Source organism: Aulostomus chinensis, chromosome 10 (assembly GCF_037954235.1).
Source record: "Aulostomus chinensis isolate RoL2024-O1b breed Wild chromosome 10, RoL_Achi_v1.0, whole genome shotgun sequence".
In the NCBI taxonomy this organism is placed as follows: Eukaryota; Metazoa; Chordata; class Actinopteri; order Syngnathiformes; family Aulostomidae; genus Aulostomus; species Aulostomus chinensis.
The window spans coordinates 5753827-5778393 of record NC_141329.1 but is presented as its reverse complement, the minus strand read 5'-3'; the positions used below and the strand labels follow the sequence as shown (position 1 = coordinate 5778393).

Below are 24567 nucleotides of genomic sequence, written 5' to 3'. Positions count from 1 at the left end.
GGGTAAAAGTGAGAGAGGAGAAACCCTGTTTCAAGCTTCTACCTCTCTCCTTATATGGCAGTATAGCGTGTGTGTGTGTGTGTGTGTGTGTGTGTGTGTGTGTGTGTGTGTGTGTGTGTGTGTGTGTGTGAGATACGGGCTCACTTCCAGTGTTGCCCTCAGAGGGAGCGATTAGATCAGTGAGCACACGCTGACTAAACTCAAACTAAAGGTTCCTTTCCAAGCCGTTTCTACTCATTCAAACCACTTGATGGAATTTAATGCACATTAAATCTAAAACATTATATAATATCAGAAATGAAAATGAACAGGAAATCATTAATAAGGAAGATAGGATCGTAAATTTTAGGTTTTAGAGGGGAAAAAGCTCTTTTTTTATATAAGTAAGCAAATGTTAATGACTATTTATGAAAAACTGAGGAGATTACATCACAGCACAATCAGCCTGTTTATGGCTAAGGATCCTCAAAGGGGACAAAAATAACCCAGCCTCAGATTGGAAGGAATCGTTGGAAGCCAAAATCATCTCATTCTTTATTTCTCTTCATAATCCCCTCCCTCTCTGCACCGGTCTGCTTCCCAGAATGCTCTGGCTCAAGCCCAAATGACTGGAATGCAGGAATCCAGGTAGCATGTCTGCGTGCAGACACACACACACACACACACACACACACACACACACACACACACACACACACACACACACACAAAATGCATCTGATCAAACACACTGTATATGGAGGAATGTCTCCCATGCAAATACACACATACACACACACACACACACACACACACACACACAGAACAGGGAAAAAAAACCTTCTGGAAAATGTAGAACTTTTTTTTTTTGGAACTCAGATTCCAAAATTATGATTCTGTGTATTTTGAGCACACAGGGAGCAACGCTGTGTGTGCATGCATGCCAGTGTATGTGTGGTTTATGTATGTGTGTGTGTGTGTGTGTGTGCGTGTGCGCGCACGTGTGTTTGTTTTAGTAAGTAAAAGGGGACAGAGAGAAGTTAGAGGTCCTTCAAACAGGAGAGAGAAAGACAAACTTAAACAAAATAACAAGTGAATGCTACTTCCTGGATTTAAAAACATTCACAACAATCGAGGACATTTCTTGCTGATTATTTTTCTACGCTATTTACATTTACTTTCTTATGACAGAGAGCATCATCTCATCTTTAATGGTTCAGTTTGGGCTGCACTATTTTGAATACAACTGACAGTAATATTGACTGATGTTGCGATATGATTTGCGATATTGACAGGAATATCAATTTTTACATCATGATTCTCATTTTTGACTGAAAAAGCCATTACAATTATGTGATTTTTATGAGAACCTGTATTGAATTAAGATTTTTTTTTTCTAGGTTGTAGAAGATGACGTATAAGTAGCACAGCAAAATTGAAAACACAGGATTTTAGCATCAGCGCAACAGTTTATTATCTCAAAGTCAAGACTTTTTGTAGAAACAACGGCATAAAAGTGTCATGTGATTTAGGTGTGCCGATGCTTCAATGTTTGCAGTTGGAAAGGAGAGATATCCGTCCGATTACATTTGAGAACTCCAGAATAAATTGCAATGCTGCTATTCACGTGTACTTGTAGCAACTGTTCATCACCTGCAACAGTTGAAAGTAAATTTCTTCATTTGCTTTTTGCCTGTGTGGGGAACGAGTGCGCTGCTCGGTTGGAAGCAGTGCACTCGTCAAATTAAATACATGCCTTTTTCTGGAATTTAAGCTCAGGTTGCACAGAAAGATGCTTTTTTTTTTTTTCCAAAACCACAGTTGAGGAGGTTCATTTGGGCTGCCTTATGTGGCCTGTAAGGCAAAGCTCAGGGCATAAGCAGTTTGTAAAGCCCCTGCTACTGACATTTGAGTGTGCTGTGACGTTCGACAGCAAATCAAATGAGTGGAATTTTTTTCTAATTTTTTTAATATCATCTGGTTTGTATTTCGGTGTCTGGACAGAAGCAGAGAGTTTAAAACGTAAAAAGATAATAGTAGAGGGGTAGAATTTGGAATTTGATGTCTAGTGTGTGTTTGAGTGTGTGAGTTTCCACTAATCATTGTTATGTAACACTAAAAGTGCCCTTGATGCAGTGGAGCAGACAGAGAAGGAGGAAGCACAGAGCAAAGGATGAAATGATTTCTCATGCTATTTTGTCATCGAGTAAATCATTTAATTACATAAAAATCCGAAAAACAGGATTTTTAGAACATGGTGACGACTGAGAGAGGAGGAATTCCTCAATGAACACCAGTGAACAAGAGAATAAACCCTAGAGGGGAAGATGTACAGTGGCAATATTCAACACTCATTCTCATTTTCTCATAAAATAAAAGACCTCCTCCTCTTCCTCCTCCTCCTCCTCCTCCTCTCTCATATCATCTTTCTCATCTGCTCCTCTTATCGCATCATTTTTCTGTCCCATCTCCTCGAGTCAATAGTGTCTCACAAGGACAGAGAGAAAACGAGAGGGACCGAGAAAAAAAAGTTTGTTATTCTGGAGAAGTCAACATTCCCAGGCCTGTATCATTCTTAGGCCTATTAATAGAGAGAGAGAGCACACATGCACACACACAGATAGACACACACACACACAGGCACACACACAAAACAGTAACAGACCTAAATGCACACAAACACAGATACGAGTGCTTCATGAAGCAGCTGGGACAAGATAAAGAGAGTGATATTAAAGCGACAGACTGATAGAAGTTAAACATTATTCACACTGACACTCATTATCAACTTGAGCCTGATTTATCATCCTCTGTGCTTGGCTGACCCATGTCGACCCTTTCACACTGACAGTAAAATCTTTCCTGGCTCACCGGGATGAGCGATTGAGAGTGACGCCCATTCATCCAATCAGCCCTCAGCCAGAAAGCTCCACCATCTTCACTAGTTACTAACTTTTTTTTCTTTCTTTCTTGCTTTTCACTCAAACTGCAGCCGACCAGAGAAGATAAGAGGCCTTCTGTCTTGAAACATGCTGTTAACTCTGCTGGGAATGCTTGTAGGGTTTAGCTGCCCTGAAGGTAAAACAGAGGTGAGGCATGAGGGGTCAAAAGGTGTGTTGTCGACCCTCGAGGCTGCTCCTCTCCCAGAACGCTCAGGAGGTTTCCGAAGTTGATGCTTGGCTTTACAGTTAACTGTGAATCCCTACGCGACACACGCACAAGTCCCACTGTGAATTGGATAGCGTGGCATTAGAGAAACTTCAGCTACAGTGTATACAGATCCAAAAAGTTTCTCATAATTCTGTATCCACAATAACAATAGTATCATGATACAGTGATTTAATCTGCCATATATCCTGATATCTTTCACTGAAGCGGTAAAATAACCTGCAAAAGGCAAAAAGTATAGGTTTTACTGAAAGCGTGGTGATGTCAGTATGCTATGTAGGCTACAACAAAGTGCATCGTCTTAACTCGGTGCTATTTAGCATCTGTCTGTGTGTTTTCTCTGCTGGTCCCCTCAAAATAAACAGTGTATCAATTTCAACTTCATATTCAATTTCAAATTTCATTTTGTATGAAAAGAGGAAGTATCGCAGTATATTTCAGACAAATAGATACACATGTAGATATTTAATAGAGGAAAATGAGAAGTTTTTGATTGTAAAAGTCTCGACTTGAAACCAGATGTTATAAATTGGAACAATAAAACACTCGGTGTTATGATCCAGCATTCCTGTGCTATTTCCCTCTAACCACTTCCGAGCTCCGCCCCTGTTGGTTGGTGATTGGCTGCTCCCTTTGTCAGTCACTCTGCGGCACACAGGAAACACCAGCTGAATCCATTCCCTGATTACCCCCCCCCAGGTATTTAAACCCGAGCTGGTTGTTTCCGTGTGCCGGAATATTAAATAGCATCCGTCGTCTTGACCTGCTCACCTTCCGTGCATTTTGTAAGTTTTTTCCGAGTTTGCTTTCTCGTCGCTGTTTTCTAGTTTTTTCTCATTGTTACCTTCCTAGTCCGAGTAGAGAGACCTCCTCGTTGATTGTTACTTTTTCCAAGTGTGATTTCGCTCCACTTTTTCCTGAGCCACTAAGGTGTGCCAGAAGACCCAGTATTTCTGTGGTATTTTTTTGTTAAAGTCATTTGCCGGATTATAGCAGCTGAGTGCTGACCTTTTGATTTCCTTAGATTTCCGTTCCCATTCTATTTGGCTCGCTGATTCCTCGGCCTTGATTTATTTTTTTCCCCAAATTCTTATTTCACCCCAGAGTTAGTCTGGTGGTCGCCTTTTGTTATCGTTCCTTCAGCTTATAGTGCTGCCCGTGTTTAGATTTAGTGTTTTTGCGCCCCGTGCGTTTTATTAGCGTTCCACTTGTTTGTTGTGTCTCAGAGAAACCTTGACCACTGTACACTAATAAACCTCGTTTGTTAAACCTTGAGCTCCGTGTGTGGACACTTTGTCTCCTCTTGTGCTGATTCTGGTAGCCTGGTGAAGGCAGGTCTAACACTGGGGGGGGGACAAACTGTTAATAAATCAATAATAACCTTCATAAGTTTCAGCATTTCTGCACTCTTCATTCTCAGTCAAAACATTTTTATGAAGATAGAAGTTGTATCCTAAAGGAAAAATAGTCCAACATTTACAAGATGAATAAATAAATCCTTGTACTGCTGATCTGGCTTTGCTCAAGAGTGTAATCATGCTCATGGAACTACAGATCCCATGGTGCTGTCTGGATTTCAAGAAGTATCCCGTTGCCATTGATTCACTGAATTTGCTGTGGCTCCACACAAACCAGAGTCATTAGAACTATCACACAAAAACTTCAACATGTAGTGTGTCTCTTTTCTGATTTACACAAAGATTTATGGATGTTTACTCATGGTGCAATGAGAAAAGATCTCTTCAAGAAGCATAAGCCATTATTACCAGGGAAGACAACACTGATTTAAAGGGTTTTACTGAAGCCTGTATACAAGGAGCTTGAACGTGATGTTCTGATAAATTCGTAGTGATTAACATCTCATTATTACTGCGACATTTGTAGCCCGTTACAAAATTAATCATGAGATTGAGAATCTCAAGAGTCACCATCAGGACAGCAATTAAAATAAACCTATGATGAGAAATGGGATGTGACTCAACAAACCCTTTCACAGTCATGACTGCTTATGAATGTGCAACTGAAAGTTTCCTTAATTTAGTAAAAAAAAAACAAAAAAAAAACAACTTTTGTTCATGGGGCATTTATATTTAGGTCTGCCAAGCTTTGCCAGGCGCACAAACACACACATGCAGTGTCCAGGGAGTCTTTTATGGCTGAAGGGCTGTTCGCTCTCTCAATAAGATCCAGATGTGAGCTCAGTGGGAGAGGGGATAAAAATAGCGAGCGAGGTGAGGGAGACAGAAAGAGAAAGGAGGAGATGGGGGTCAGAAAGAAAACAAGGCAGACAGATACGCAGCAGACGGATGCAGAAACAATGATCTCAGTGGGCAAAGGGGGGTGTAAGGCGGCAGACAGACGGATGGGGTGAGGAGAGAGGTGTGGAAAAGATGGGTTTGTTTCATGTGCCTAAACTTCTGCAGAAACGAGCCACTCTGATGTCACCACATTCCTACAGTAACATACACACACACACACAAACACACACTCACACACTTGTCCCACACATGGTTGTCATGGACGACCAAGCAAACATAAATGGAGGGCCATCAGTCTAAAAAATGATATCTTCAGCACGCTTACTCCTAAACACAGACTTTTTTTGTCCTCTGAAAAACACATTCAGAAGCATCAGCGTGTGTGTGTGTGTGTGTGCGTGTGTGTGTGTGTGTGTGTGTGTGATGGTCAAAAATGCCTCCCCCAAACCCACTTCCTGCCCTGCCCTCTCAATGAAGACAATTATGGTTCCTTCAAGAAGGATAACAGAAGAAAGAGTTCCTTAAAAGGCAGAATCCATGTTGTTTTCACCTCTGCACACATTTTTCAAATTAAAGCCAATTTGGCATGTTGTACAGATATAAATAATGTGGTTTTAAGTCTGTATGAAGGAGCACATAACCATTTATTATCTTTATAACAGTTTTGCTTTATTAGAAAGCGGACAGTGACAGGAGAACTGCCACGTAGATCACAAGCTGGATTTAAAGGGAGAGTCAGCGATCGCCAGATTCAGCTAATATCGCCTCACTATCCGCTAGCTCGCCATTCTTTGCTACTGGAAAAAAAAATCTGGCGTTCACGCACACCCCTGGCTCTGGAAAAAGGAAATATACAAAGCACGACAAAATGAGTCATGCAACATGCTTCCAGCCAATCAGCAACAGGGGGTGTTACTCACCCCTCTCCACATCCTCACCAGAGCTACATATGAAACGTAAAAGAACACACAAGTGATATTGTCAACTTGGTGGAAAAACATTTTAGTTGCCAAAGCAGATCTCATGTCCAGTTGGTCAAGATGGTGCCGTAAGAGGTGGGGAACACAGTGGGACCACTGCAGTACTTCTGACTTCTACATGTGCATCAAATCAACAGCAGAAGCTGTGGCGTAGTTACACGCCGCTGCTACAGCAGAGTTCAACGTTCACCTCCTTGGAGGTTCAACTTCACAACATATGCGGCATGGCCACCTCAACATCTTCCCTTATGCATTTAGTCCCATGCCAGCCAACAGTGTTGAAACTACATGAAGAAATTCAATACAGCAGCATAGAAGTCCCTCCGCTATCCTGTGTTTGGGCAGTGCAATTGCAATGCGACCCATCTGGACTAACACACGTGTATAAATGCTGACGTGATTAGGAAAGGGCGTAGTCCCAATTCATGACTGTAAATCACGCTTTCGGCAGTGCATTCACACTTGGACTGACTGAGTCGTTCAATTCAGTCGCAAGACAGTCCCTCCTCCCCATTCGCTGCTGACTGGCTGTACACACTGTACCCAAAAGTGGCAAGTTCACACTCCTGCAGCACAGTCTTCACTAGAAGCTAGCATACTGGCGTTACTCACTGGTGAATGGGGTCTCCAGTCTTCTGTGGCATTATCCAGTCGAGCAGGTGGCATTCCAGAACAAGACTCTGAAATTGGGAATTTGCTACTTCGTTTAAGGCCAATTATTTCATCAACAGCTTTGAACCACTGAATGTATCATTTTCATCTACTGAGCTGCCTGGTTATGCTACGTTCCATGGGAGTGCAACTGCACCATGCCGAAGCCAACCTCCTCCAACCCTGCCTGGGTGTGGTGAGCAATAAACACAAATTCCCTAACTCCTTATACCTCTCACAATTCCCTAAATGGAGGAACCCTCAGCAGGGGCGAGTAAAGATTAGTATTTCTCTCACAAATTTGCAGAATCCAAAAAAGCAGTGTGAGACGTCAGGATCACGCTGATGAGCCCCATGTTTCTGTTCATCAATTTGACAGAGACAATGGAAGAGAGGATAAGTAGAAAGGGTCTGGCACCACAGGAAGAAGAAAATTTGAACGCATAAGATAACCCTGCCTTTCCTTTGTAAAATTTCTGAAGTGTACCGTTATTACTTTCAATCTGTAATAATTGTGACGGCTTATGATAGTTGTATCAGGCTTTGAGTTGTGATCTTTAATTGCCCCTCGGGGATAAATAAAGTTATCTGAATCTGAATCTGAATCTTTCTGCTTCTTTTAGAATCCACAGCACACAAGGTTTCACCATACAACACTTAGTGTCGAGGGTCTTGCTGTTAAATCTCCATACTGAAATGAAAAAGTGCCCTTTCAGCCTGATGATCAGAGATACCATAGGACAAAATTATTATTGATTTTTTTTTTGGGGGGGGGGGTCTTGTTGGTGAATAACAGGAAACCAAGATGGAGAAGGAAATTGTTTTGCGCTTCAAGGTCAGCTTGCAGGCTATTTTAAGAAATTGGCATTGTCTTATCGTTTTTGTCTGTGCAGACTTCATTCATAACTTTGTAGCTTTCAGTGAGAGTTTTAGCTTTGGGCATCCAGATGGTACAACAGAGGGAAAATATGATGGCAACAAAATAAATGATGAAAAGCCTTCAGACTGATATTTGCTCCCATTTCACCTGTGGTTGTTGGATGAAGCGTTGGGACCCCAGTCTCACCACAGGCATGTTGTTTTAGGTCCCTACATGGCCAGAATCCTGCTGGTTTTATTACACTGGAGGTCCGTTACCAAGGATTAAATCCCAGCCTGACATTTTCTGGAAAATATGCACTCCAGTGATGTTTAGAGTGAATGACATCTCTGCAGCACACGATGTGAACCCTAAATAATTTCTCTTTTCACAATAACATTTCAGAACCGCACAATTGAAATGCCAACTGGTGAATCGAATGTTTGATGGGGGGGCTCAAGTTCTGCTTGGAAATAAGAAGCCCATTGAGGAGTGAAGAAGGCCTACATTGTTTCAGGGAAGACCGACCCTATTACACACACACCCGCCTCCCTCACTGGGTGATGGGAGCTTCGGACATACCTTTGGACACACACACACACACACACATCTCCACTCTGAAGATAGATTGCAGTCATCATCATTAACCATTATGCCATAGCGATCATTAATGCTGATATGTTTTCCACAATGCCTTCACCACTGGACCAATGTGAGAGACAGCCAAGGGACAGGGGGTCAACACACACACACACACACACACACACACACACACGCACACACGCACACACACACACACACACGACTATATATATTGAAGCACTCTTTGCAAAGCTTTATTGGTAACCCGCACACAGTGTAACACGCTCTGTTTCAGAATGCACTTGATAATCCACAGTGTTTTCAAACACTTAAACACTATTAACGAAGGTAATATCTAAACCCAGTTCAACTCAACAGACAAACAGAGTAAAATAAACAATCCAGAAAACACTTGGTAGTAACCTTCAGCAATCACAGTAGAAAGTACTCAGAGAGGCCAAAGATCAGACAGGAAGCTGTGTAACTGTACTGCAGCTTCATGTTTGTTAATGTCATTGAAATGTAAAAGCTGTATTATACAGTCTGGATGGGGAGTGGGGGGGGGGGTGAACAGTTCTTGTATGTTTATTTGAGGGAGCGACATGTTTAAAGGTCACTTATGGCATTGTGATCAGATGTTAATCAACGTGCTGCTGCATTTCTGTATTTATCCATTTTATTATTTATTTGACAATAGCTTAGGGGCAAAAATGACAAGACTTTCTGATTTTGCAGCTTCCTGAAAGTGAGGATTTGCCTCTTTTCTCTGAGTAAAGAGTGTAAACAGGATTGAGTCTTTGGTTTTGAGCTGCAGAGTAAAACTGGTGATTTGACATTACGTAAGTGTTTCCCAGCCCCGGCTAGATAGGACTGTCCTGGTGTCTGAAGCATTTATCCAACCATGCTGCATAAATGGCTGCATATTACTTCAGTGGGACACCTTCTTATTTAATAACTATTAAATAAAGATTGAATTACCTTTATTAACAAAGCATTAGCACACTCCATTAAGCTTTTGTCACACTGGCTTACTCTTTAGCATTGCAAATACTACTGAGAATAATACGGCCATCTAAGATGTGAAGCATTATGACCTGAAAGAATTTAATGACTTCTTATCGCTTAAAACATTTTCTCACAGTACAATACACACACACACACACACACACACACACACACACACACACACACACAAAGCTCTGTCTCGCCCATTCGGTTGCTTGTTTACCACTAACAGTTTCCAACTGAGGTCACAAACTGATAAGAAATAAAGGGGGAAAAAGCATATTACATAAATGTTGTCTTGCGCCTTCATTTTATTTCTTCAGGCCTCCATACCAACTGTGTGATACCACTGACTGATCTGATAAGGCTGCTTTGTGTGAGCTTGTTGTGTTTAAAAATGGCAATTAGGCTGAGGCTGAGAGATCCATATCAATTAGCAAGCCACAACACCCACACACACACACACAAACACACAGGGAGTTAAAAAGGAAAGGTGAGAGACTGATGGAGAGACGAGAGGATAGATAAGAGACAGACCTAGAGAGAGAACCCCACTTTCATCTATTAAATAACATCATTTTGCATGGAAGTTGTTGAAAAACAGAAACACACAAAACCCCCATGTCTCTGCCTTTGTCTCTCTCAATCACACTTCAACACACACACTTCAACACACGCACACACACACACACATTTTCCCAGTTGAGGTAAGGTCAACATACTTTAAGGCTGACTCAGACTTTTGTGAAAACTCTTCTTAGGACAAAATGTTTTACTGAGTACAAAGGTTGTCAGCAAGCAGAGACATCAAACCCCTCAATGCTCACCTGTAAGTGGGCAGCAAAATGAAACAGCTCGCTATTTTAGATGAAATTATTATGATATGATGATGTCACCAAAAGGCCAATATGATGACAGCAACATGGAGTCAGGAGACGACAATATGTGAGGCAAATAACCTTCACTTTGAAATATGAGACTAATTTCACTGTGGCTCCAACATGTCATCTTAAACTTCATCTCACACAAACACACGCGCACACACACACACACACACACACTCACACACACACACACACACACACACACACAAACCACCTGAGAGGCTGCTTCAGCCTTGACTGCTCCCGTCTCTCCCTTCCAACCATTCTCCTCCTCTCCTTGAGCCTTGATACGAGATCCCAACAGCCATTCTGGGACAGCACTCCGAGATTTCCAGCGTCTCCCGTTCCCATTTTGACAAGCGTTTCTCAGCTGGCAGCTAGAGCATGATCCAAAACGGCGTACTGATGCCATAAGAGGGACAAAGGAGAGGGTGAGAGGAAAAGAAGGAAAGACGCAAGGAAGGAGGGAAGAAGTATTTCTACTGTCATGTTTCACAAGATGACAAAGGACAAATGAGAGAAAGGCCTGAGAGGCCCAGTCAACCCACAACCCTGTGTGTGTGTGTGTGTGTGTGTGCGTGTGTGTGTGTGTGCGTGTCTCCGACCACGCTCTGAACTGCGCTAAGCTACACAAGTACAGTTGTACCATTGTGCGAGCGACTGGGAGAGATGAAGGCAACATGTGTGACAATCTGTCTTAAATTCACAGATGGACAAGCACACAGTCACCTACTTGTATATGGATGCACTGAACCAGCGGTTCTCAAATGTTGGAGCGGGGCACTGAAGGACGTCGAAGAGCTGTCACAGAGGTGTGCCTGGAATTTCTGATCCTGCACGTTAATTCTGAAGCACATACATTTCCCATGATGCAGTGCCCATCCAGTCGTCGAACAGCGTTGTTCTTACACGGCAATAATTTGAGCATTTCTCAACATGGCAAAACAACACAGAATGTATTAATTTGGGTTTTCTTATATTGAGTATAAATATTAACGATCAGGATGTTAAGTCTGAGGTCCCGACTGCAATAGTTTTCAATTCAAAATGTTCACAGGGAAGTATTTGACTCTCAGTAATTTATGATTTTTGGAAACTTGACTGATGTACTTTTGCATATCGTAGATTTTACAGCTACGTCAGAGGAATTTTTGCAAGAGGAAGAAAACATGGCCCACACAGTATGAAAACTGTTTAGTTTCGGTGACATTACCCAACTTTTAAAAGCCTTTATTGTAAAACTAAAATGGGAAATACAGTCATAATCTAGGAAGCCATGTTCTAAATACTTCAAGTTGTCAGTAAAAGTCGGTATGATTTTTATTGGCCAGTATTACACATTCGTGTCAAAATGTTGGACAGCAAACAAAAAGAAATACTTCGCTGAAGTCAAATGGAGGATCCACATGACTACACTCGATTCAAACTGAAGGATCATCCTGGTATTTTCTACCAAGTTCTCTATGGCGAAGCGATGAGGGGACTGTAAAAGCATGAGGGGGAAAAATGGAAAATAATCCCAAACAAGTACACTGCAGAATTTCAACCCTACCATTTACTGTTTTGGAGGTATACAAACATGGTCAATTTCCTCTAAACTGTGACTGGAATTCATATTTGGTCAAAGATTTTGTGAAAGTTTTCAGACGCTTTTGAAGACCCACTTTTGGTGTTTGGTGCATAAAAATAACACAAAATTGCTTATCTTTCCTCCTAGATTTAACGCTGATTAATGGCTAATCAGCTACTGCAATTAAGATAATACTGCATTCACATGATGCATGCAAGTTCCAAACCGATGATATCAATACTGCAATATATCACAATACACACATCATCGATGCACTGACCCCAAATGTCAATGTCTTACTGCAGTAATTAACAGACTCCCTCACCTAGCGGAGAAGTGCTAGGTAATTTGTCATACACAAATAACCTCTGTTTCAATTTTTTTATGAAATAAAAACATAAATCATTCCTTTTGGATTTGTAGAGATGTTTTCTTTTCTTCAGATATTGCGATAGACCATTGATTAATTGCATGGCAATATATTGTGATGCTGTTCTTACTCTGGAAAGTATCTCAGTAGTACTGAGTTACTCTGTGATGCCACTGCAATCATTTATACCCTTTTATTATAATGATGATGATGATGATGATGATGATGATGAAGGCAGCCCCGAATGAGGCAGCGATGGAGAGGTTGGGTGTCTCATCGACTAACAGGGAGCCAAGATTCTGGCATCTTTACAGCCACGTGGAAGGCAGATGGGGGAGTCAGAGAGAAACCACAGGGGAGACGGAGGGAGATCCTGCTGGAGATAAAAACACGGGTGACACGCAAACCCGTTTTCCAGTAGTCAAAGAACCAGGTGAAACTGGAATCCCTTGTTTACTTCACACATGCACACAAACACACTTTTTATGTCGAAAATATGCTTGTGCTGACAAAAAAGCTGAAATAGCAGCTCCGCTAGAAAGTGCTGTTTCAGAGGAGGCTTTCCTTACATAAGCAAAGTGCTCTGTAATTACGCTGGGTGGATCCACACAGACGGAGAGGAGAGTTAGAGCGAGACATCGAGAGGAACGCCACTGGGACGTAGACAAAAAGACAAAAGAACAAGCATCCCAACAGCTGCTCTTCCACAGGTCTAAACTGTCAGGACTATCCTGGCCAGACAGAGTCAATTAAAACACAAACCCAGGGACCATCCTTAAAAGGGAAAGAGACGGTCAGCCATATTGCTGCTGTCACCAAGCAAGGAGCAAGGACATCCAGAGCTGTTTCCCACAGACTTTTTTCCCACTGTGAGAAACCAGATGGAGCCTCATGTTGGGATTTGTTGGCAGACACTGTGAGCTTCTTTTTTTTTTTTAACTTTTTCAGAAATACTCACTAAATAACTTCATCTTGCACCTACTAGACCAGGGCTGTTCAAAGTGGATCCCAACATAAGGCTCGATTTGGCCCCCAGCCCGCTATTTCCTTAGAATGTCCATGGCAAAAGCTTGGGAATCCCTGTGGAATTTAACCCAAATTATTATTATTTTTTTAGAATTGCAAGTACAAGCTGTATGTGAACTGCAAGTTGTTTAAAGTTATGTAGATATATTCAGAACCATCATAAATATATGCCTGTAGAAAGTTCAATGCGCAGCACTACACTTTAGGAAACTTTCTTTCTTCTTCACAAACATGGAGCCAGCAGCCTGTTCGCTGGGCTGAACACAACCGCTTGGATATATGGAATTGCTCTTTTGTTTCAATTTCTAGTTCAACAAGCATTAGCGTGTTGATAAGTGGGTTTTAGAGATGGTTGCAGATTTTTGTTTTTTTAAACATTTGGACATAACCAGGCTTGTTGTTTCCTGTGTTTAAAGTTCATGCAAAGCTAAGCTAATCATCTGCTGGCTGTGGCCTGCTTTAATATACGAGCTTGATGTCAGTATTGTCCTTAAATTCACTGCAAAAATGAAGAATACCTACAATAACGAGGAAGGGATGATGAGAAGACAATTGTTTGAAGAGAAAACAGCAGCCATGACAGCAGATTTCATTAGTGAAGAGATTTGGATTTCCACATACGAGAAAATTAAAGCAGTATTCCTAAAATCGGCCCCCTGTCACACTTAAACACACACACACACACACACACACACACACACACACACACACACACACACACACACACACACGCACACACACACACACAACTCAGTGGAACACTAAACATTTGTTTTGTGTCGCACCCAAAAGCAACATACTGGGCTACATGAGAGAAGCAGGAGAAATATCTAGTGAGTTCCTTCCTGAACCGCACCAGTCAGGACATTCTGCTCGGTCCTCAAAGAGCAGCTTGAGTTGAGTTATGTAAAGAACCAACACTAAAGAACCACTTTAGTCCCTATTTTGAGTGTGTTCTGTACATCTAGAAAAGTCTTTTTTTTTCTTCTCTCAGCAGTGAGAACCAACGTACTCGCGGCCAGTTTACAGGATCAGTTACAACATGTTTTGGGTGTTTTTTTTCATCTCAGCAAGCTGAAGTGAACTCCAAAGGTTGACCATCAGATATCTGGACTGTGACCTTTTGATCCTGTGTTTCATCCCACCTCTTCCCTCTCTTCTGCTGAGCCCTCAGGGACACACAACTATATGGTGGTCCGGTTAACATAATTTTATTACAAAGAAGAAAATAGAAAGAGTACAACAAGAAAAACTGAAAACACAACAAAATGGAAGTTCCTGATTTAGATTTGACTGAAAACAAGTCGATTCAGCATCACCGAGCTGAACCTAACTTAGTTTTCTAGAGTTTTGTCCAATCAAAAACATCATCATGCTTTCGTCCTAGTTGACATGTTTATGGATTTATGAACTCTTGTCAGGTTTTTACTCCCAAAGTCACACAAACCCAGAACAAACCACACACTCTTCCTTTTATCTCTCCTTCCTTTTACCTCCCTGACTTTATGGACTTCACTAAACCAGTGTTGACCTTTACAGGTTAAAAAGAAAACCCTCACACCCCCACAGGTTTGTGTATGTGTATCTTGTGTCCTTTCGCTTGGCTTTAAAGTCAACTTTCAAAAGAGAAACACAATTGGAAAAGCGCCTTCTGTCGCATCGCTATACCTGCTGCTGCTGTAATACAAGCTATCTGAAAATGACACAACTAGAAAAAAATTGGCCCATTTTTTTGTAAATTAGTCCAGTTAACAATTCAGATTTGTCATTCTTGTACTTTTCCTGCAGCGGCGTTGTCTAGTTTGCAGTGATGTGGGTATGCACCACTTCCTCGTAACCACCAATCACCTACTCACATCACGTAAATGCATTTAAACACAGTTGAAGCTGATCCAAAGAACTGGGTACAGTGTGTATTTTTAGAGGAAATAACCAAAATATTTTCATCCCACAACAAAATTACAGGCTACTTTTCTCTCAACACTTGGATTACTTTTACTGCAAATGTATTCAGTAAAAACACGTGAAGTGCAATTTCAAGAAAATAAATCTACCCTCGTATCTAACAGCATTTACGCTTCAGGCTTGTGTACTGAATGGACCCCAACAATAAAAAAGTAACAACATCCATCAACATGCTACTTTAACTGAACAGTAACTTAAATAGCCTCCTTTTGGATTTTGCCTTCAGTTTTCTACCTAATTATAAATGAGGGTAAATCACACAAAGTTGCAGTTTGACTTTTTTCACAGACTTCCATCCCCCGATGTGTTGCACATAAAAACAACCACTGTGCAGATTTTTTTCCCCCTGCAAAATTATTGATATGACCACAGTTTTAAGTGACTATATTGAAATCTCGCAGCCTTCTTCGTGGACATGTGTATCACGTGCTGTTATCCCGTGAATGTTGACTTGATGTGATCGTCCTATCTGCTGAATCAATTTAAGAGTATTTTAACTTTTATCTTTTAACTTTTTTTTCTCATATGTTTTCATTTTGAAAATGCAGTTGGAGAAAGAGACTCCTTATATCTAAAAAGGGAAAAAGTACTTTCATTAATTCGAAATCCAAATTTTGGGTAAAGCAGGAGGTGACAGCAGACCACCTCACATTCGTCCATCGCTACCTACCTCGCTCCTGCTACAGCCCAGCCACCTTCAGTGAGGAGTGGGGCTGCAACAGGGGAGTGCAAGGGAAAAAAATGGGCAGAGGGAAAGTATTTGATTCCATGTGGGTGGCCTGATAAAACAAAGTCCGTCATAAATCTGAAAGCCATAAACACAGAGCTTTTAGACCTAATCCATGCGGAGCAACAACCTGACCACATGCTCTCTGTCTGTCTTCCTCTCTGGACCCTCTCATTACCTCACTCTTTCCTCCATTAGCACCTCAACCAGCATCCTTTTCATCCATCAGAAGGCTGACTGGCAGTCTTGGCTTGTAGGATGTAAAAATTTAAAAAAATAAAATAAAATAAAATTATACATATATATATATATATATATATATATATATATATATATATATATATATATATATATATATATATATACATATATATACATATATATATATATATATATATATATATATATATATATATATATATATACACACACACACACACATATATACATATATACATACATACATACATACACATATATACATACGCACACATACATAAATACATATATGTGTATGTATGTATATATATACACATATATACACATATATATGTTATATGTATATATGTATATATACATATGTGTACATATACATATATACATACGTATATATATATACACATACGTGTATATATATGTATATATATACATACATACATACACACATACATACATATATACATATATATATCTATTTATACGAATACACACATACATATATTGTATATATGTATGCGTGTATTCGTATAAATAGATATATTTACATATATATATATACTGTACACACCTACATGTATGTACACCTACATATATATCAAATGGATATCCCTGTCGAACCTTCCTCTACTTCAACTTTTAAGTACAAATCCAGCCCTTTGCAACCGCCCCTCCTCCTTCCTCCGTCACTGTTTCATTCTTCAGCTCTCTGTCAATTCTATTTTAATCCCACAACTTTTTTTTTAGCCAGCAAGTTTTTCCTCGCAACTCTTTTCTTTCTCTCTACCTGATATTTGGCTCGGTATTCCTAACACCGAGACAAGACGCAATGACCTCACTTCGCTGCAATGTTCCAGAGACACAGAGACAAAAAGAGACAGCAAAAATAAGAAGGTGAGAGGGTATGTGGCGAAGAAAATGTAAAGTACAGACAATGGCTGAGTAAACTTCTGGAAGGAGACAAATGCTTGCATCAGGAAAATTAGAAAGGGTCAAATTAATGGCATATTTTTGTGTGAGACTGCCGGCACTAATCTGTGAGTGAAATGGGCCACACTCCAGTCTCCAGAAAAAGAAAAGCCTCCTTCTCCCCCCTCCTCTCTCACCTTCTATCTTCTCCCTTCCTGTCTTTCACAGAACTTGCCTGGGCTCCATTTTGGCCTGGCACAGTTATTGTTACATGCAGTCCAAATCACACACTGTCACAGTGCAACAGAGCTGTAGGGCAGCTCTCTAAACACAGCGTGCTGGCAAAATTCTGGTCCAAACATCAGAGCAAAACATTGATATAGTCCAGACAAGCAAGCATACACTCATATTATAACACACACACACACACACACACACACACACACACACGCAAGGCAAGGCACAAAAGCGCACACACGAAAACTCACTGACAAAATAGGCTGCACACACACGCCAGCCGGTAGTGCTGGATATCATCAAACACTTCTGTAACCACAACAACTTCCTTTTCCCGTCAACCCATTTCCTGCCTGGTGAGATCACTTGCCAGCTTCTGTCACTATGGCAACAACAATGGACACTGAAAGGGCAAGCTCAATCAACAACTAATGAATGCTTGAGAAGTATGTTTCGTTTATGGGATATGCCTCTTCTTTTTTTTCTAACAATAAAAAGATCCAAACACTGAAATACACACACATCACAGTGTCCAACTGGCCCCATGATCGGAACTGAGTGATTCCAGAGCTACAAACTGGTTAACCAAAGTATTTAAAAGTAGTTTTGACATAATTAAAGTAAATGTTGAGTCTGAAACTTGCCTGTTGGACTGTGTTTTTACCCTCTCCACAAGGAGAGACAACCGTGATTGCATAACAATTGACTCTTGCTCCAACACAAGTGTCTACAACAGATCCTAAAGAAATAGTTAGCTTGCTATATCTGCACCAAAAGTTCGACTCATAAAATTCAGATGGCAGTTATTTCTTTAGCTTATTGATTCCTATTGCTATAAACAGTGACACATTTACACACCCGCTCTGTTTTTGGGTGAAGTGTTTATCCTGTCAACTCTATTACTATAATTCTGGCATTGGGACAATCGATATTTTTGGATCTAACAAATAAAGAAAAACAGACACACTCAGTTGTCAGGCGTAGTTCACCCCCTTGAAGCCCCTATGTCTGAGATTTGTTTAATCAAACTAATAACATTCTCTGATGTTTGTTTAACACTGCTCAGCCTCTAATGGTTTCTGTATTGCAGTCTTACACATGCGCTAAGAGGCTAACAATATGAGTTCGGATTCACAGCACTCCACAGAAGTACGCGCGCGCACGCACGCACGCTCTTGTAGTTCTAGGTTTGGAACCATAAGAACGAGCCAGTAGAGAGGCCCATTAAGGGATGTTTTAAAACAACTTAAAACACCTCAAACCCAGTGGCTGGACCATACACTTCTAAATATGGAATATCCAGGTACAAATCATCATCCTCAAATACAAACAAAATATAGATATCATTCCAGTAGAAGAGAGCAAAACTCTTAATTTCACTTTGACATCCTTCAAAGTTGGTGTAGTACTGTGTCTGATATACGAATATATCATCTAAGACAATGCAACAACCATGAGAGCTGATCAGCGTTCCACAAACCAGCAAGGCAGTGAAAAGGGAACAACAGAATGAATGTGTACTCACTACTCTTGGCTTGGTCCTCTGGGGGGCAGGAACCGATGGCGTGTCCTCTGTGCCTTTCTTCTGTTGTGCCGCTCCTGTAATTCGACCAGCGCCGGTCTCGCTAGGCCCTTCCGATGCCGATGCTGAACCTTCAACTCCATCCCTTGTCCCTGGCAGTGGCCCGGAGCCCTCGGAGGTCCTCTCAGTGGTGCTCAGTTCCAGGATATATTTCTGGGTCACATCCTCCAGAGATGGGGCCTCATCTGCTGGAGGTTTACTGAAAATTGGAGGCTCTTCAGTGCGTCTCAAGCAGTCGCCCTCCTTGAGCAGCTGTGGTGAGATGGGTATAAAGGTAGCAGGTTCGCTGGCATGGCGCACATGCTTGGGTCTACTTTTGGGTTTAGATGAAGGAGGAGGAAGAGGAGGCGTGAGGTCAGCTGGGTCACTGAGATCATCTTGCTCCTCAAAGCTAAACTCTGGAGGCTCAAATGGATCTTCATGGGGGAAAAAGTGAGCCAACCTGTTTGGTCGTTTCCTAGACGGACGACGAATCATTCTAGGAGACAGAGCTTCAGCGAGCTTCAGGTCAAAGTTGAACTTCTTCGCCTCTTTGATTTTCTCTTCTCCACTTTGCTCTATTACATCATCTTCATCATCATGGTTATCAGAGTTAGAGGTGCATTCTGATTGGGAGCGGGGCTTCTTGACTTTTGTTATATTGTTTCCATGGTGACAGTGATGCGACTGTGTGGGCAACACATGTTTCGGCTGATTCTCAACTTCCCATTGGTCTTCTCTCTGCTTGCTCAGGATTGGCTCACTGCTTGAAGGTGGGATCTGGCCAGGCTGATCTAGCTCACTGATTGGCTCATTGCTACCGGACTGACCTTTGAACTGGGAGTCGTTCTGGGAAAGTAAAGGAACATCACTGCGGCGACTGGGGTCACTGAACGATTTCTTCTTGGGAGCTTTACCATTGCCATGGTCATCCATCATTAGTCTGTCCATTGCTCCTGGTTCAGCGACAATACTCCTGATTACCCCAACATAGTCGCCATCGTCCCGGAGACCACCGTCACTGTAAACTGACAAGTCACTGGCCATACTTCCCTTGTATTCTGACAATGTGGCCACAGAAGAGGCCTCTGCGGTGCCTCCTCCTCCCTTAACGGACAGAGATCCTAACAGGTTGCTGTCTACAGATGAAAAATTATTATTCCCTTCCTCTGCCATGGAACAACACCTCTGAGGCATGGGATCACTGAGAGAGCGATAGACAGTGGACTCTCCATTTCCAGCAGCTGCTACTGTTGATTCTGTATTACTACCATTACTGAAATCAGAGCCTGTGTTATTATTACCAGAAGGCGAGAACTTGCGCCTTCGACGGATTGCACTGGGGGTCGCAGGTGTTTCTCCTCCTCCTCCTCCTGCAGTAATGGTCTCCTCATTGGTGGTGTTGACACTGCTGATACCCGTGGTGGTGCTCCCATCCATGATAATGCTGTCACCTTCAGCCAGGCGGGACGGAAGTAGCAAGGAGGGAGGTATGCTGACTTCATTCAGACGACTTGTACAACTCATGCTGTTCTCTGTAATCTCCTCTCTTTCCTGCTTAAACCCTCCCTCTTCATGGAGAGCTGATTGTTTCCATGCGGTGACAGGCTGTCCTAGCACATCCCTAGCAATATGTGATCCCAAATTAACCCCTGCTGACCCCAAGAAGGACCTCTCAGAGGGGTCACTCGGGCCAGTCTCTGGCTCGGTAACAATTCCTTCATCGGTTAAACTAGATTCATGACCCGAAAGTTCATCCACAGAGCGGTCATAGAACATACTTTCCTCCGAGTCTCCCTTCAGCAAGGCTCCCTCTGTGTCTCTGCTCTGTGTCTTCGCCTTCTCCCTGTACTCTCTGCTCCTACTGTTTAGCTTCTCCGACTGCATACTTTGTCCATCCCTCTTGCTCTTCTCCCTCTCCCCATTCTCTCTCTCCCTCTCATGTTTATCCCTGTCCTTTGTGTTTTTAAACTCAGCCACTTGATCTGCCCTCGCCTCATCCTCAAAGCTCACTCCTTTCGCCTTCTCTTCATTTGTTTTCTCAAGCTGGAAACATTCATCTTCCAAGTCATTCACAGTTCGCCTTATATCATCATCTTCCTCTTCTTCTCTACTACTCATCTGGCAGATATCCTGAATAACCTGCCTTGCTTCCTGCACATACCTCTCCTGTAATGGAGTTGGCATCACCTCCTCCTCATCATCATACCCATAATCCCTCACCCTCTGTCCTCTTCCAACCCTGAAGTCACCTCCATCGCTTTCTACCTCCCTGTCAGACACACACACCCTCCCTCCATCCCTCTCTCCTTCCAAGTCAAGCTGCTGCTCAGAGGAACTCCTTTTGGCGTTACCACGTGTCAAATAACACCGCACTGTTGTTGTGGGTTTGCCTGAATAAGTGAAAGATTTTGCACGCCGCAGGGTGGCGGTCAGGTCTTTCAGTGACGGCCGACGGCCAGAAGAAAGAAGAATCCCACCTTGACTCCTTGAGCCCATCCTGTAGATTGATGACCCCTCCACAACCCCGGATCTGTCCCCTTCACTTGTTTTCCGTACCTTGAGCTCTGACAAGTCAGATTTTAAAAAGCTTAAGAGTGTGATAGTTTCAGATGCAATGTCAGGGTTGGATGTCGATATTCGATCCTTATCTTTATCTTCTACCCCACCCATCCCTTTTGTCTTCTTTAATGCTGCAATTTCACCACCCCTAACCCCTTCAGGGATCCCCCCTTCTCTTGCAAGTACACTGGAAGAGGAAGTGACTGGGGGTACAATCTTGGGTCGCACCCTTACAGGAGGAGTACGGGAGAAGTTATCCCCATGGCCAAAGCTAGGGGAGCGATACATGGTGAAATTGCCATAATAGGTTTTACTTAGCACTGATGAGGATCCAGCTCTGCTAGTGCTAGCGCCTGCTGCTCCACTACTGTTTAAAAACATGTTTGCACGGTTGGCACCACTAGCCTGATCCTCCTCCTTCAGTGTCTCAGTGCTGGAGTATCGGCTGCCACAGTGAGAACTACCAGAACTCGAAATAAAAGGGGGGATGTTGACCTTTGACACCCGTGACACACCAGGAAGAGCAGTGGATGCCACAGGTGAGGTGATGCGCTCCCATTGCTGCTGCACCCTGGCTCTGTTGCTATGGCCACTGGGTTCTCTTGCTGAGTGGCTACGTGATAGCTTTGCCACAAATTCTCCTCCTGTGTTCTGCTGCCGGTGCCTCTCCAAGTGCTCCATGGTCAAGGCAGTGTCACTGTCGCTGTCTTCTGATTCGCCATCATGATCATCGTAATCATCACGGCCTGTTGCCAGAGCAACTCCACTGACCTTCTTCTTTTTTCTCAGTGAGCGGCGGCGCACAGCCTCTCGACTAGCAGGGCCTAAAGAACCAGGACTGTCCTCCTCACTGCCTGAAGATCTTCCAATAGACTTCGTACCCCACCAGCCATTTTTACTGCGTGTTAAATAACTGCCTCCTCGCTCTGTAGCAACCCTCTCTCCTCCTCTGGTGGAGATGTAAGGAGTGGAGTCGAGGGGAACACTCCAGCCAGCACCTACTCTTCTTCTCCTGGTGTGTTCCTCCTCCTCGTCACCAGAGCTAAACCTCCAGCGGGAGGTGAGGGAAGAGGCAGTGCTTGTAGCGGAGGGAGCTAAACTAGAAGAGGAGGAGGTAATGGCTTTATCTGGAGCTGGAGCAGAAAAGGGGGAGGAGGTGGTGGGGGCCTGCACTCTAGAAGAGCTATGTGAGGAATGTAAACTATCCCTGGGCAGCCCGACCCCCTGTCTAACCCTTCTCTCCCTCACTGCAGACTGTTGAAGAGAGGAGGTGCAGGAGGAGGTGTCTAGGCTCACCGAACTGCTCCCAGAAGGAGTAGCAGGGGGTTTAAGGTCAGGGATGGGGTCAGATGTCACCCCTGTTGTCCTGAGGGTCTTACAGGAAGCCTCTGTCTCAGTGCTGTGAGGTCCGTGTAGAGAAGAGTTAATTCTACGAGTGCTACTGGTGCTGCTCTTAAACTTATTCCTGTCAGAAACTTTGTTGTTTCTAAGATTGGGTCTTTCTATGTCTGCCTCCTCATCGTAGGAGTATCGCTGGTGGTCAGATTGGGAGTAAAAGTCCATACCGTCACAAAATGTCTCTTTACCTCTTCTGCTTTGTGCTCCGGCTATGTTTTCCTCATGTCCGGCTTCATTAGCAGAGCTGCAAGGTGAGAGTTTGTTGCTTCCATCTAGGAGAGGGGCACTCTCAGGGGCTCCGAGCTGGTCTTTCCCCACTTGTTTTAAATTCTCAAAAGCCTCAGCCTTGTGCTGTTGTGAGGCTGTGCCTTGTCTCTCATCAAACAGTCTTCTAATTTTTGTGACACTGGGCCACTTGTCAGAGTGAATGGGAATAAAGTCACTGTGGTGTGAGGGCAAATAACTCCTGTGAGATTTACAGACTCTGGTAGTGGCATCCTCTTCCTCATCTGTAGTCTTTTTTGAATCACATGCATTAACGTGTGAATAATTTCTCTTACCAGACTTGCTGCAGTCGGTTGTTAACAGTGTAAAAATCCTCTTCTCACTTATTCTCTCCGTGTCCGATCCGGACACAGAGTCAGTGCCGGAGTGAAACTTCTGTGCTTTGTCTGGGAGAGACTCTGCAGTAGTTGTTGTTATAATAGAAGTAGAAGTAGTAGGAGTAGTAGTAGTAGTAGTAGTAGTAGTATCGCTATCCTCTTGGAAATATCCAGCGCCGCTATCCTCATGAAATGATTTACGAGACGACGAGCCTTCTCTCCTGGAGCTCCTGGCGCGGGGAAGAGTGCTGCTGCCCCGCGTCACCGCTGCACCGTCTCCCGGCGAGCCTTTGTGTGTGCTGCCGGAGCCGCTGCTGAACTTCTCAGTGAGCTGGCGGATGGATGGAGAAATAGAGGAGAGAGGGGTGGAGGAGCCTCTCTTTGGATCTGCGGCCGCAGCGGTGGCGGTGCTGGTGGTGGTGGCAGAGATTTTGGAAACTTTTCTTGACACACTGACATTACGCGTCGCCAAGGGTTGTTCTGCCCTGCTGGGCTCAGGGGGAAGGGAGACGTTAGCTGCCTCCAAATCCTCTGACTTGTGTTGTTGCTTGCTCCAGGAGCCCATCTTTTTAAAAGAGACGCTGCGATACACAGTCTTCTTCTCTCTTCCTGCCATTGTTCATATCTTTCTTTGTTACGCGCACATTTTAACCTCACGCGTATCACAGATCCTGCTGGAATCCATTTCCCCCCTGAAGACAACAACTGTTTCTAAGTGTTGGCAAAGCCTCAGACTCACAGTGGAAACATGAAGAACTGAGGGCTTAGCTGTTATCAAAACTTACATGCTGTCGATTCCAGAGTCGCATCCGTGTTTGGCTAAAACTTTCTCCAACCTGCTCACTAATTCAACTTCTCCATTGTTGTCCCCATTGCCGGGTCAGCACGCCTGCAGGGGCCCGATGCACCAGCCTCTGTTTAATTCCCAAACTGTTTGTGGATTCCTTATTTTGGCATGATTTGGGTTTCCGTGACTTATGTTGTTTTTTTTGCATGTTAATGCCTGAGATAGGGTAGAGAGAGTGGGCGGGACTAGGGGCATAGGGGCTGTCATAACC

General features: G+C 43.0%; 1 protein-coding gene across 1 annotated transcript in view; it reads right to left on the bottom strand.

Annotated features, from left to right (window-relative positions):
- Positions 1-24507, bottom strand: part of arhgef17 (Rho guanine nucleotide exchange factor (GEF) 17) — a 64807-nt gene extending 40300 nt beyond the window's left edge. Inside the window, exon 1 of the mRNA XM_086215756.1 lies at positions 18912-24507. Coding sequence (XP_086071882.1) covers positions 18912-24125 — 5214 coding nt within the window. The 5' untranslated portion in view covers positions 24126-24507. The remainder of the gene's footprint in view (positions 1-18911) is intronic.
- Positions 24508-24567: the final 60 nt, after the last annotated feature.